This window comes from Phyllostomus hastatus, unplaced genomic scaffold (assembly GCF_019186645.2).
Source record: "Phyllostomus hastatus isolate PE091 unplaced genomic scaffold, TTU_PhHast_1.1 phas_scaffold_21, whole genome shotgun sequence".
In the NCBI taxonomy this organism is placed as follows: Eukaryota; Metazoa; Chordata; class Mammalia; order Chiroptera; family Phyllostomidae; genus Phyllostomus; species Phyllostomus hastatus.
Window position 1 is genome coordinate 33820837 of NW_025334017.1, and position 12417 is coordinate 33833253.

Consider the following 12417-nt stretch of genomic DNA (forward strand, 5'->3'; position numbering starts at 1 on the left):
CTGAACTGTAACAGCCCCAGGTTACAGAGCTGGCTGCACTGGCTCCAAAGGAATGACTGCTCCGTGCCCCAGGGCTCACAGATTGCTTACAACTAACTAACCAATCCATTTCCTTTCCGTGCTCTTCTGTCGATTGCTCTGCTTGTGCAGATGGCAGTCCCAGCAGATTGGAAGCATTGCACAACATACCACTTAGCCATACTGTGTAAAGAAGGAAATTCACATGACAGCTTTTATCAGTATCGTCTGTTTAAGTCATCTGCCTACAGAGCCTTCCTGTGTCATCAATCAGACACTGATTTCTTCAAATTAAATCATCTATTCAAACTGTTTGTAATTGCATTCAGTGGTATTTTATAAGAATATATTTTTCCTCCCTGAACTTACCCAAATCAATCTGTATGTCCAGTTAGTTTCTTTATTCCACATAACAAAGTACTTGAGGCTGGGTTAACGTGTAATGTTTAAATGGATTTCGAGCATCTGAACTGACTATATATACTCAATACTACAAGTTTTCTGTTGACCTAAAGACTAAAATCGCTCTGTATTTTTATTTAGTACCTGGTGTATACACACACACTAACTTAAATGTTTCAGCAGTCCAGTATTAAATTCAACCATCATTTAATTCCATCTGTGCTTACAGTAAACGGTAACACCAGAAAGGAGCCTGACAGTAAATGCATCGTGCCTGCAAGGCCCAACCGCAGGCATCCGCACCACTCAGCGACTCTGACAGACACCGGGGTACTGACAGCCCTTCTAAATGGTGGTGAATTACATAATAGATGGGTATGCTGGGGTTTCCAGTTCAAAGTCTGCCTCTAATTTTAAGCTTGGCCTTTCTGGGCCTCAGTTTCCCACCTGCTGAAAGAATTACAGAAGTTCCTATTGTGGTGTACTCGACAACAGTGAAAACTGGGCCTGGAGAGACACACTGTTACAATGGGCCTAAGACAGAACTTTACAAGAACTTTAGCCTGAACTCAGCCTAAATTTCTTTCCTTTGATGCCTTTCATACTCATATAGGTGACTGATTTTAAGAACTTTCTCAACTGCGAGCTATCATGGACGTGTGTGCACATATCATTTCCATATATGCAGAACTGACTACTATAATTTTTTTATCAGATTGCCCACAGTTTGAGGAGACAGTTTTGAAAAAACTGTCAAACCTGGATTGCGACAAAACATCAGTCTTACTGTTGGTCATGTCAGAGACTTTCTAAAGAGCAGGGAAGTGACCCAGATATGGCTTACAGCGATTTTTATAGTCCATGCTACGTCTATACCATTCCATTCCTCATTTTATCACCAGAGAAAACGGCTAATACCCATCAAGGTATTGCATCACCATGCTGCATGCAGCCTTTCACTCTCCTCTGCTACGGAACCTTTTTCATGTTGTATCTGTGTTTTCAGGGTAAGAGTAGTGGTGGGGGTGGTAAGAAGAGGGGAGAAAGGAGAAATTTTCGAATTAAGCAGAAATAATTCCCATTACCAAAAAGAATTTTGGTAATACAACTTTTAAATCTGAGTGCATTTACTTACAAAATCAATTACTGACAGAGACACTTTAAACTTTGGGAGTCACTGCCAAGTGAGCTAAAAAATAAAAGCAAAATACTTCTAATATGAAAATGAAAACATGAATTTATAATTTTCTGAAACAAAATTATTTTACCAAACAATGGAATCACTCTGAATTGCAGACTGAGAGGTACAGATTTGCAGACACACATTTGTAGTACCAAGTCACCCTCCAAACACAGAAGTATGTTCTAGACTTTCACCGGAATAGCAGCATAATCTCCCTTTATACTACTAGTCTGACTTCACTAACACAATGTGCTCACAAGTCTTCCTATGCTTCTAGCCAAACACACTGCTTGGGACAGCTGAGCTGTTTAAATAGCGAACCCTTCAGAAAGCAGCCACAGCAGACATAGGCACGCAATGGCCAGTGGAAATGCGGGGCATGTAGTTTCCAGAGAAATACTGACCTAGTAAATGAATAACAAGGGAATAAAGAAAGAAAAGGAGAAAAGTGAGAGCAGATGACTCTGGTGGCCGCAGTGGCTTGCGGACACTGGTATTTGCGGAGCGGGGCCGCTGCGGCCATGGCTGTGGTTGGGAACAGTGTGCCACAAGTCCACACAGCCCAGATAGGACTCCACTGTAAGGCTCTTCCAGCCACTGCCACTAGTTGTGGGGTCAAGAACCTGCCACCAACGCTGTCCCCACAAGGTCGTCACCTACCCAGTTCCACAAAACAGAAATAAGACAGATACTTTTCTGCAAAGACCACTGGAATAATTTCATGATCCTCTCACCAAACAAGCAAGGAAGGGCTTCTGTATATTACAGGGTCCACAGTTTAACAATGTTAGAGAAAACGAAGGGTGAATGTGAATGGGGTGAGGGTGGGGGGAGACGCAGGGTTGCACTATAAACCTACACCATTATATTGTTACGACATCAAAGTAAGTATTACCTTTGTTTTTGAACATATCATCTAAAATACAGTCAGGAAAATGGCTAATAAAAAAGGCAGCAAAAGCGCCCTGGCTGGCGTAGCTCAGTGAATTGAGCATGGGCTGCGAACCAAAGCATCGCAGGTTCGATTCCCAGTCAGGGCACATGCCTGGGTTGCAGGCCATGGCCCCCAGCAACTACACATTGATGTTTCTTTCTCTCTTTCCCTCTCTCCCTCTCTATCTCCCTCTCTCTCTCCACCCCCTTCCCTCTCCAAAAATAAACAAAATCTTTAAAAAGAAAAAAAAGGGCAGCAAAAAATCCTCATGATGAAAAAAGAGATAAAAGTATGAAAACACCACTCCAAAACTAATTAATATGTAAAGCATGAAGAGTAATTTCAAACAGATAAAAGCTTCAAGAGGTACAAAAATTTCACCAAGTGAGATGAATGTAAAACAAAGAGACACTTCATTTAGCATGACTAAGATACCACAATATAAAGGGCAGTTTGGAAAACTCAGTATTGGCACCAAAAACATCATATCTAATTATAATGACACTACCCATTTACAAAACTTGCAGATTAGGTGATACATTTAACCGTGGCATGAAGCTGGGTGGCACTTCTGAGTAAGATAGGAAGCAAGCTTGATGTGTTAGGACAACTTTTGAAAAACAACAACAACAACAACAACAACAACAAAAAACAGAAACAGCAAAGATCTTTGGTCACACACTGGAACTGTAGCTTTTTGGCATTTTAATTAGTGCCAAAACAGTCCATTTTTAATGGTTATTACCTTAAAGTTTAGAAGTAAATTCAAGTATCTACACCTCACGTTGGTTGTTGTTGTTGTTCAACAGACAATGTTTATTTAATTAAAATGTAAACCACTGGGAATAGTAATTTAAGGATTACATTTTTAGACTTGGGAAACTCAGGAATTTTAAATACTATTTAAGTACTATATCCACCTGTAATTTTCAAATCTTAAAGTATTACTTTAAGTCTGCACAAAATTTGAACAGGTTTTACTTGGCTTCCTTCCAAACCATAGCACTTACACTTTAGGGACCGAGGGAGGGTACAGTGTAAAGCACTTTAATTTCTTTAAGCAGAAAAATCTTTTACGTTGACCACATTTTCAGTAGTATATCCTTCCATGCACAAGAGTTTCTCAACTCATTTAAAAGAAAAAAGAAACCTAAATTTTAAAACATGAAGTAAACACAAAAATATTTTTCAAGCTTTTGAAATGAAGCTAGACTTTGTTCCTAACTCTTATATTTAAAATCTTGACACACCCAAACTAAAAGAACAAAAAAGTCATAAAAATACTGGAGTTGATGCTTCACATTTGGATTTTACTTCCTGCATTCACATCACCTTAGTAAGCCCAAAACTGGACATATAAAGGAAGCTTAAAGTTTTTAAGTTAGTTTCAAATCACAAGCCACAGGTTTTGTGAGTGATCAAAATAATTTAAGTAAGCAAAATCTCAAGTTCATTGCCTTGAATAGTCAATAATAACTCATTAAATGTGAATGGTTTAATGTTTTAAAAATACTGCCATAAACCACAAAGAGATCAGTTCCCAGGAGAATTATATCATAATTCAATGCATAGATTTTCTCTAGTTACCTAACACAATGTTTCATTTAAAATGAAATGTGCATGAAATATTTTATTAAATATTTAAAATTTATGAAATATCTTTAAATGTTTACCAGATATTTTAAACAGTGCTAATGCTGCATGGGTCCCAAGTGTGTGCAAACATGTCACTAAATGCACTAAATGACTGTCAGTCCTTTCATATATCAAAAGAGCCCGGAGAACAACTTCTCTATTGGATACAAAACAGGGTTTGTTCTCTATTTCTAGAGATGTTTGTGTTATTTATGACGATGTAGAAACATGAATTAGACATAACTCACAAGATAAAACTTCCTTAAAAATTACTTTAAAAGGCAACTGACACCCACCTATGAAACCAAACTTCACCCTCCCCCACCCCCAAAGGGTCCTCCCCAAGAGGAATTAGTAGCTCATAACTGGGTGTTCGCATTTTTTTCTGTCGCTCTAGACTTACATCAATTCTTTTTCACAATTCTTTATTTACACACTTGTCTCTCCCACTTAAAATCTTTGAAAGCGGCAACTAGGATTTATCTTTGTATCATTTCCACCAGCTACTCAATGTAATTTGCTGGATAAAAGCTGAAATAAATTACTGAGATTTTTTTTCCTGAGATATTTGAAACATTTTATCATACCTCCGCTTAATGATTTGAGGTCACAAAGTAAATATGCCCCTAACTTCTCCAATAAGTTTCAAAACACACCCCAAAACTGTCCAATTTATCCAATACTTCTAAGAAAAGATTTTTTTAAAAATGCAATGAAAGAAATAGGACTTAAAAAAATAAGTATGTCAAACAGAAAATGCTCACTATCATATAGATAGAAAATACAAAATAATAAGTAAATACCACAATGTCTTTTCACAAAATGTCCCCATCTGTCTAAAAAAAAATATGAAAAGCTTTCTCTACCCTGACTCAACACTTCCCTGAACTGAAAAGCAGTAATACAAAGGCAAAATGGTAAGCTTGGGCTTCAGGCGGTTTTGCCCTGGGTTTGGGCTGCAGGCAAACTAAGAAGAAAGGTGAGTCTTCAGGAAGCAAGTAAATTAAGCAGAGATTTTTTTTTCCAACTGAAAATACAGCTTACTTACATAGAAAGTATTGCAAATAATATGACTACACAAACCTACTCTCTCTGAACCCAGTGATACAAAAAATAACACCTATGCTGTGAAAAATTACGCTGAATACATTTTATTTTAATTACACTTCGCCAATTCACATTTCAGCCTTTGAAAAGTCTATTTAAGACTCTATACCACTGCTTTTCCTTAGGAAGCTTAATGATAAAATAATTGTGTAACAGTCTACAATAGTGTCTCTTGCTCTAACACCAAACTTGAATAATAAAAAAGAAAATAAATTTCAAGTACCTGAAAATAAACAAAAAAGCCAAAAGCTGAGTGTGTGTATATATCACTTCAATGTGTGGAATTATTTCAGCAATTACAAATGCTGCGCACATTAATACTATCTGAGTTCAGGCATCAATGCACCCCCCTAACTGCATTTTTCAGCGGTACAATATGGTCTCCATGCTTCATTTTGGAAAGAAACTTATTTGAAAACCAAGGATCATCCTTTGGACTGACTTAAAGAGAGCAAAATAAAAAATTTGTCCACTCCAAGTATGAAAATTATGGATTTGGCTCTGATGCAGAATAAAGTGAGCTTCTTATATCACCTGCAATATTAAACTGATTTAGTCTGCTGAAAAACAAGACAGTGAGTTATTGGATCTGTGTTTAATTCAGTGCACTTTATAACATATTTAAGGAATTCAGTTGTATAAAATAGTATCTGAATCTTATCAGATGAAAACATTTTTTTCCTTTTAGCAAGCCTTGGGTTGCATGTCTGAGAAAACAAATTAGTCTCCACTTCTCCTAAGCTTGGTAATAGTGCCCCCTAATGGGAATTTCAGTATGAGCTTTTCTACTTATTTTTTAAAAGCCTATATTTTGTAATACGAGCAAGTTTATTTCACATTCAACTAGAAAATGAACTCCGTAATATAAAAGGTAACAAGACTTAAACCACTCAAAGGAGTTATAACATGTCCAACAACAAAATGTAAATTCATGAAAAGACACAAACAAGAAAAACTTCATGCCCCAAGTTTTCTTGGTTTTGATCATCCTATTTAACATAATCTAAGGTAGCACTATATAGATGTTGATCTTATAAAAATTATCCTACAGCTTTGTTTTCAGTACTCAGTAAGTGAGCAATTAATATCTACTAAATTAAAGATATTACAAAGTCAAAAAATTGGTTCAGAAGGGAAATTATTCAATCATACATATCCTAGTAAACAGAGAAGTAGGATTCCCATCCAAGTTTACTGGCCTCACAGCATCACCTTTCCACAACATCCGATCACAAGTCTGCAACCATGAATTAAATGCCTTTCTTCCCTATTATCTGTAGATAGTTCCCCAAAACAGCAATAATTCAGTATGTGGGGGGTTTTCTTAAAGGAAAAATGAACTTCAATTAAAGCAAACACTACCTATTCTTACACCTTGCAGATGCACCAATGAAACAAAGACGCAGTAATATCAACGTTTTCATTACAGTGCCCACAATGCATTCTGGACTCTGAGTCAATGCTAAGGGAAACATGCAGAAGAAATAAACAAACAAAAAGGTCACCAGTTTATAATGAAAAGAACGAACTGCCACCTTATTTTTCAATTTTATGAGAGAGGAACAGTAAGAAGAAAAATTGTATTTAAAAAAGGGCTGGTCAAACTTTCTTAAAATGCCAGACGTTCACAAATTCAGGCTTGGTGCCCAGATGGTCTCTGTCACAGCACTGCAGCAGGAATGCAGCCACTGAAGATACAGAAATGCACGGGCATGACAGCATTCCAGCAACACTTGACACGCAAAAGCAGGTCCGCAAACTGTAACCTCCAACCCCTAGTGTAAAACATCTCACTTTTAGACCACAGATTAAAAATTTCTACTTTACATGAGACACAAAAACAAATACAAATGTTTTTAATTTAAGCAAATTAAATTACATAATAAAATTATGAAATATTTGCTGAGTATTTTACTTCCATAAGGGAGAAGGCAGAAAAAAGATCCTTCGCTAAAGTCAGAGAGCTGGTGGGCCAGCTGGTGCTTGAAAGCCTTAAGAAGGCTGTCACCTCTCTGGGCCTCAGTTCTTCACCTGCAAAATGCAGCCAGTGCACCTGCTTCCCTCACAGGGAGATGGACATCGATGAGAAAATAATAATTAAGTGCTAGCCTGGTGCTGGCTCAACAACAATAAAAATCCTTCCCTGAAAAATATTAGTTTGAGCAGACATAAAATCATGGAAAAGCAGTAACAAAAACAATGGGCCTTTAGAATAAATGCAAAATTATTCTAATATAGGATATGTCCATATAATAAAAAACTTAGCTCTTATCTAGATTTGATATAAAGCTAATAGTGACTGCATGCAAATGCCCATTCAGATAAATAAATGGATTAAGTGAGACAGCCTAAAATTCAAGATTACCAAATAAAGCAATGAAGAAACAGACAGCGTTACCTTTAATCTTTCAAATGTATAATAAGAAAAATGGCAAATCCTACCAGCTCTGAATATTAGTCAAGAAAAACACATTCAGCCCTGGCTGGGTAGTTCAATTGGTTAGAGCCTCATCCCAATAGGTCAGGGTTGCAAATTCAATCTCTGGTCAGGACACGCACAAGAAGCAACCAATGAACGCATAAATAAATAGAACAACAAATCAATCTCCCCCCAATCTCTAAATATCAATAAAAATTTTAAAAATATTTAAACATACTTCGTTGTTTTACCCAAAAAGATGATTCTGGATACAGAAAACTGATGCTCTGCATTTCATACCCTTTAATCACCGGCTCCCACTTCACTAAGTATGTAAAAGCAGTATCATATAGTAAGAAAATCATGAGATTTAGAACCAGGCAACCATACACTTCAATCCCCGTTCTCCAAACCCCAGTTAAGTGACAGCTATTTGTCTTACTGAGCATCAGTTGTCTAATCTGGAAAACCAAACACACGAAAACTGCAACTGTGCAGCATAACAACGGACTACAGGCAACGCACATGCAGCACACAACACGCAATGCCCAGCACTTCTTTCGTTGTTTGACACTAAACTGACATTTCTCCACAGTGCGTTACAACATTTTTAATGAGCTTCTTAAAGTACATGTTAATGAAATAGTATATTGGGTCAATCACCTCAAGTCCACAAGAGAAGTTTAGCTTCCAATGTTCAAGATCTAAAATTAGTAATACATTTTGTTTGTTCATCTACCATCATTTCACTGAACGTTGTTTCTTGCTCATATTCCAAATTGAGAATTTTATAAAACAAAATTAAGTACCTACGAAAACTGGGTGACAACATAAACTGCCCATGAATGGATTCTACGCCCAACTGGACCACTAGTAACTGAGAGTAAGTGGCTTCAAGCAAACCGCTTTCAGATTCCTCACTTGAAAACCAATAAAAACTGTGTTAACAATCCCTTGCCCATTCTCCTCTTGTCTTCTAGCTCTGAAACAGTTACTACTGCAATATAATTCTCTCCAGATATTCTGAGTACAGAAATAGAGATTTCCTAAAACTGCTAGAGTGGACTACAGAGAAATCCCAACCTTAATCCTATGGCATTACGGCAGTTCAGATGAAATATCACTGTAGTTCAGAAAAAATGGTGAGCCTCTGGCCAGTTAAATTTTATGTTATGTGTTCTTACCACAATAAAAAGAAAGAGAAAAAAGACACATATTGCACAAAATACTCAAATGCCTAGAATAAAACAGCCTTGGTTGGTTGCTAGAGGTAATACTTTAATGAAAAAATTATTTTTATAGACCAAACTGTATTATCAAGGTACTAACCTTTAGCAAGAATATCCTCTGTGTTATTATATGTTTAAGGTAGTAAGAGGATGACATAAGTAACACTTTATCCAAGTGATCGGTTAAAAGTTATATAGAAAATAAATGCCTAAAGGAATTTTTTTTAAAAATCTCACAACAGCATCAAATAGAGTAAATTATCTAAACATAAATTTAACCACAGAGTCAAAAACACTTGCATACTGAAAACCACAAAACACTGCTGGAAAGAGGGAAAAAGACACAAGTAGAAATACTTCCTGTGTTCATGAAGTGGGAGATTTAATGTTGTTAAAGTGTCCATATTATCCAAAGTGAACTACAGAGTCAATACAATCCCTATCCAAATCCCAAAAATGTTTCTTTGTGGAAATAGAAAAAAAAATCCTAAAATTCATATGGAATCGCATATGACCCTAAATAGCCAAAATAATCTTAAGAAAGAAAATTACAGATGGAGGTCTCACAATTCTTTAATTCAAAACATAATACAAGGAAGCAATAACCAATACAGTGAGGTACTAGTATGAAAGTCCTAAAAGAAAATATAGGATAGAAGCTTCAAAACAGTGGTCTGACAATGATTTCTTAGATATTACACCAAAAGCAAAAATAGACAAGATAGATTACATCAAACTAAGAAGCTTCTAGCTGCAAAGGAATCAATCAACAGACTGAAAAAGCAGTCTATGAAATAGGAGAAAATAGTGGCAAACCATATAAATGACAAGGGGTTAATAGTCACAACATATAAGAACTCATTCAACTCAACAACAAAAATCCTAAGAAATGAGCAAAGAACTTGAATAGACATTTCTCCAAATAAGTCATAAAAAATGGAAAATAACAAGTGTTGATGAGGATATACAAAAATTAGAACCCTTAAGCACTGTTAGGGGGGACAGTTCTCAAAAAAATTAAACACAGTACTACCATATGATCCAACAAATTCTATTTCTGGGTATATATCCAAGAATTGAAAGTGGGACCTTGAGAGATACTTGCATCATTATTCAAAACAGCCAAGAGGTGGAAATAACTAACAGATAAATGGATCCAGAAAATGTGGCATATAGACACAATGGAATATTATTCAGCCTTTAAAAAAAAAAAAAGAAAATCCTTTCACGTATTACAATATGGATGCACCTTGAGAACACTAAGTGAAACAAACCAGTCTCAAAACCACAAATACCACATGATTCCACATATACGAGAAATCTAAAGCAGTAAAACTCTTGGAAACAGAAAGTAGGATGGTGGCTGCCAGAGGCTGGAGGAGGGGAAAGAGGGGAGCAGCGGGTCGAGAGACGTGGAGTTTTGGTTTTCACAAGATGAGAAAGTAGTAGAGATCTCTTGTACAGTGACCTGCATATAGTGAACACTACTCCACAGCACCATTCAAAATGGTTATGAAAGTAAGTTTTGTTATGTGTTTTTAACACAATAAACAAAATAAGATACATAGAAAATAAGCACTGAGAGTTCAAACAAATAAGAATATATTTTCAACTAAATTCTTCAAAAAATCTTTTATATTATTCCTCTTGCCCTTGGTGGGCTGCACAAAAATAAAATGCTTGGAAAGAATCTTCATTCTGAACTAGATAACTCATCTCTTCAAAAACATTAAGTCAAAATATCACAGAAGAAGAAAATGGATGTTGGACACATAATTATAATCCCTGTCCTTCACAATGTAAGTTCTTTGGCAAGTGGATTTCATAATGGGAATGTTAACATTACTACAGCTCCTATCCAAATTAGTAAAATGAGAATCACAAATCCCAAATTAGTAAAGGCCAAACAAATAAAGTTTTTATCTATATTCTCATGTCAGAGAATTTTATAATTTTTCAAGAAACTCAGAAATCCAGTGACCTAGGCTGGCATGATAGGCTCCCAGTAACAGATAATCAAATGTTATGGTGAGAACTGTATTCATAATCAAATGCTATAGTGCGAATTATGTTAATAACCACGTGTGTGCACGGCAAAGACACATCTGAGATGAGAATCCTTACCCTCATCGAACTCAGCGTCATCTTCCGTGTGCTGGGGGAAGGGAAAGCAGTTGGTGATTTCCAGCCGGTCCTCCACCACCAGGCCCAAAAGCACTCCCTGCACCACCTCAGTCCCTTGTCCTTCCTCTTGATAGTGTTTGATTATCTTTAACACCACCTGAAAGGAAATACAGAGTGAGCTTACACACCATTCTTACAGTTTACTTTTCCTTTATTTCAAAGAAAAAACAAATAAACCATACTAATGGGTTTCAAAACCCCACAAAATTGTATCACAGGACCAATTAAGTTTCCCACAAACCATTTCCTTTACCCTCACACGGACAGTAGAGCACGCACAGTGTAAATGTGTGTGTGAAACACCCAGAGTCCGAAGACTTGTCAGAACACCCACCCACAGCACTCGTGCCGTTCAGGTCAAGGCTCCCTGCAGGTCTCAGGAGTTCCTCCAGCCAAATCAGCCAATAGCACCTCAACCTGAGGTTATTACAAAAGTCATCCTGTTAACCTTTGTTTGCAGGAAGATAATTTCTTGACATAGTGGAACCATCAAGAAGGCAGAAATAAAAGACTTCAATTATCTAATGCCTGAAAGCAGAGCTGTTCCCCTGGTAAGTTCCAACATCTGCAGATGATTGGTGAACCGAGCACCTCATCAGTCAGTCAGAGGAGGGAGCGACAGGAATGTGTATCCAAGAGGGATGTGACTAGCAACAGAGAACACAAAGACAACCAAGGCTCCAGCACTCCTTAATTTTTCTCACCCAGAAGGATGCACCAAGTAACCTCTAGTGGAATAACCAACACTTCTATTACTCTCTCCTTTAACGTTTCCATAAAGATAAGGAGGTAACCACTGCAAAGCTGAACAGGCAATTATTTTAAAAGTTCACAGTAATAGTAATCATTAATAAAAATTCCTACAACGTGTGGTTGTTAATATTCATAAAGTGCTTTGAATAGTGCTTAGCACATAGTATTTATTAAAAGCAGTAATATGGCCTGGCTGGCATAGCTCAGTTGGACTGAGCGCAGGCTGCGAACCAAAGCATCACAGGTTCAATTCCCAGTCAGGGCACATGCCTGGGTTGCAGGCCACAGCCCCCAGCAACCACACATTGATGTTTCTCTCTCTCTCTCTCTCTCTCTCTCTATCTCTATCTCTATCTCTTTCTCCCTCCCTTCCCTCTAAAAATAAATAAATAAAATCTTAAAAAAAGAGAAAACTTTCTTATAAAAAAAAAGCAGTAATATGATTATTTAGTATAAGCCCATGGCCTGAAGACTAAAGGTCAACATAGTCTAAAATATAATAAAAAGTTCTCAGAGGGAAAAAGAAGTCAAACAAAATGATAATTAGTACTTA

At 36.8% G+C, this 12417-nt stretch overlaps 1 protein-coding gene across 1 annotated transcript in view; it reads right to left on the reverse strand.

Moving 5' to 3' along the window:
- EIF3H (eukaryotic translation initiation factor 3 subunit H) overlaps positions 1-12417 on the reverse strand; it is an 82884-nt gene that overhangs the window by 52772 nt on the left and 17695 nt on the right. Inside the window, exon 2 of the mRNA XM_045861462.1 lies at positions 11052-11208. Within this exon, the coding sequence (XP_045717418.1) occupies positions 11052-11208 (157 nt within the window). The remainder of the gene's footprint in view (positions 1-11051; positions 11209-12417) is intronic.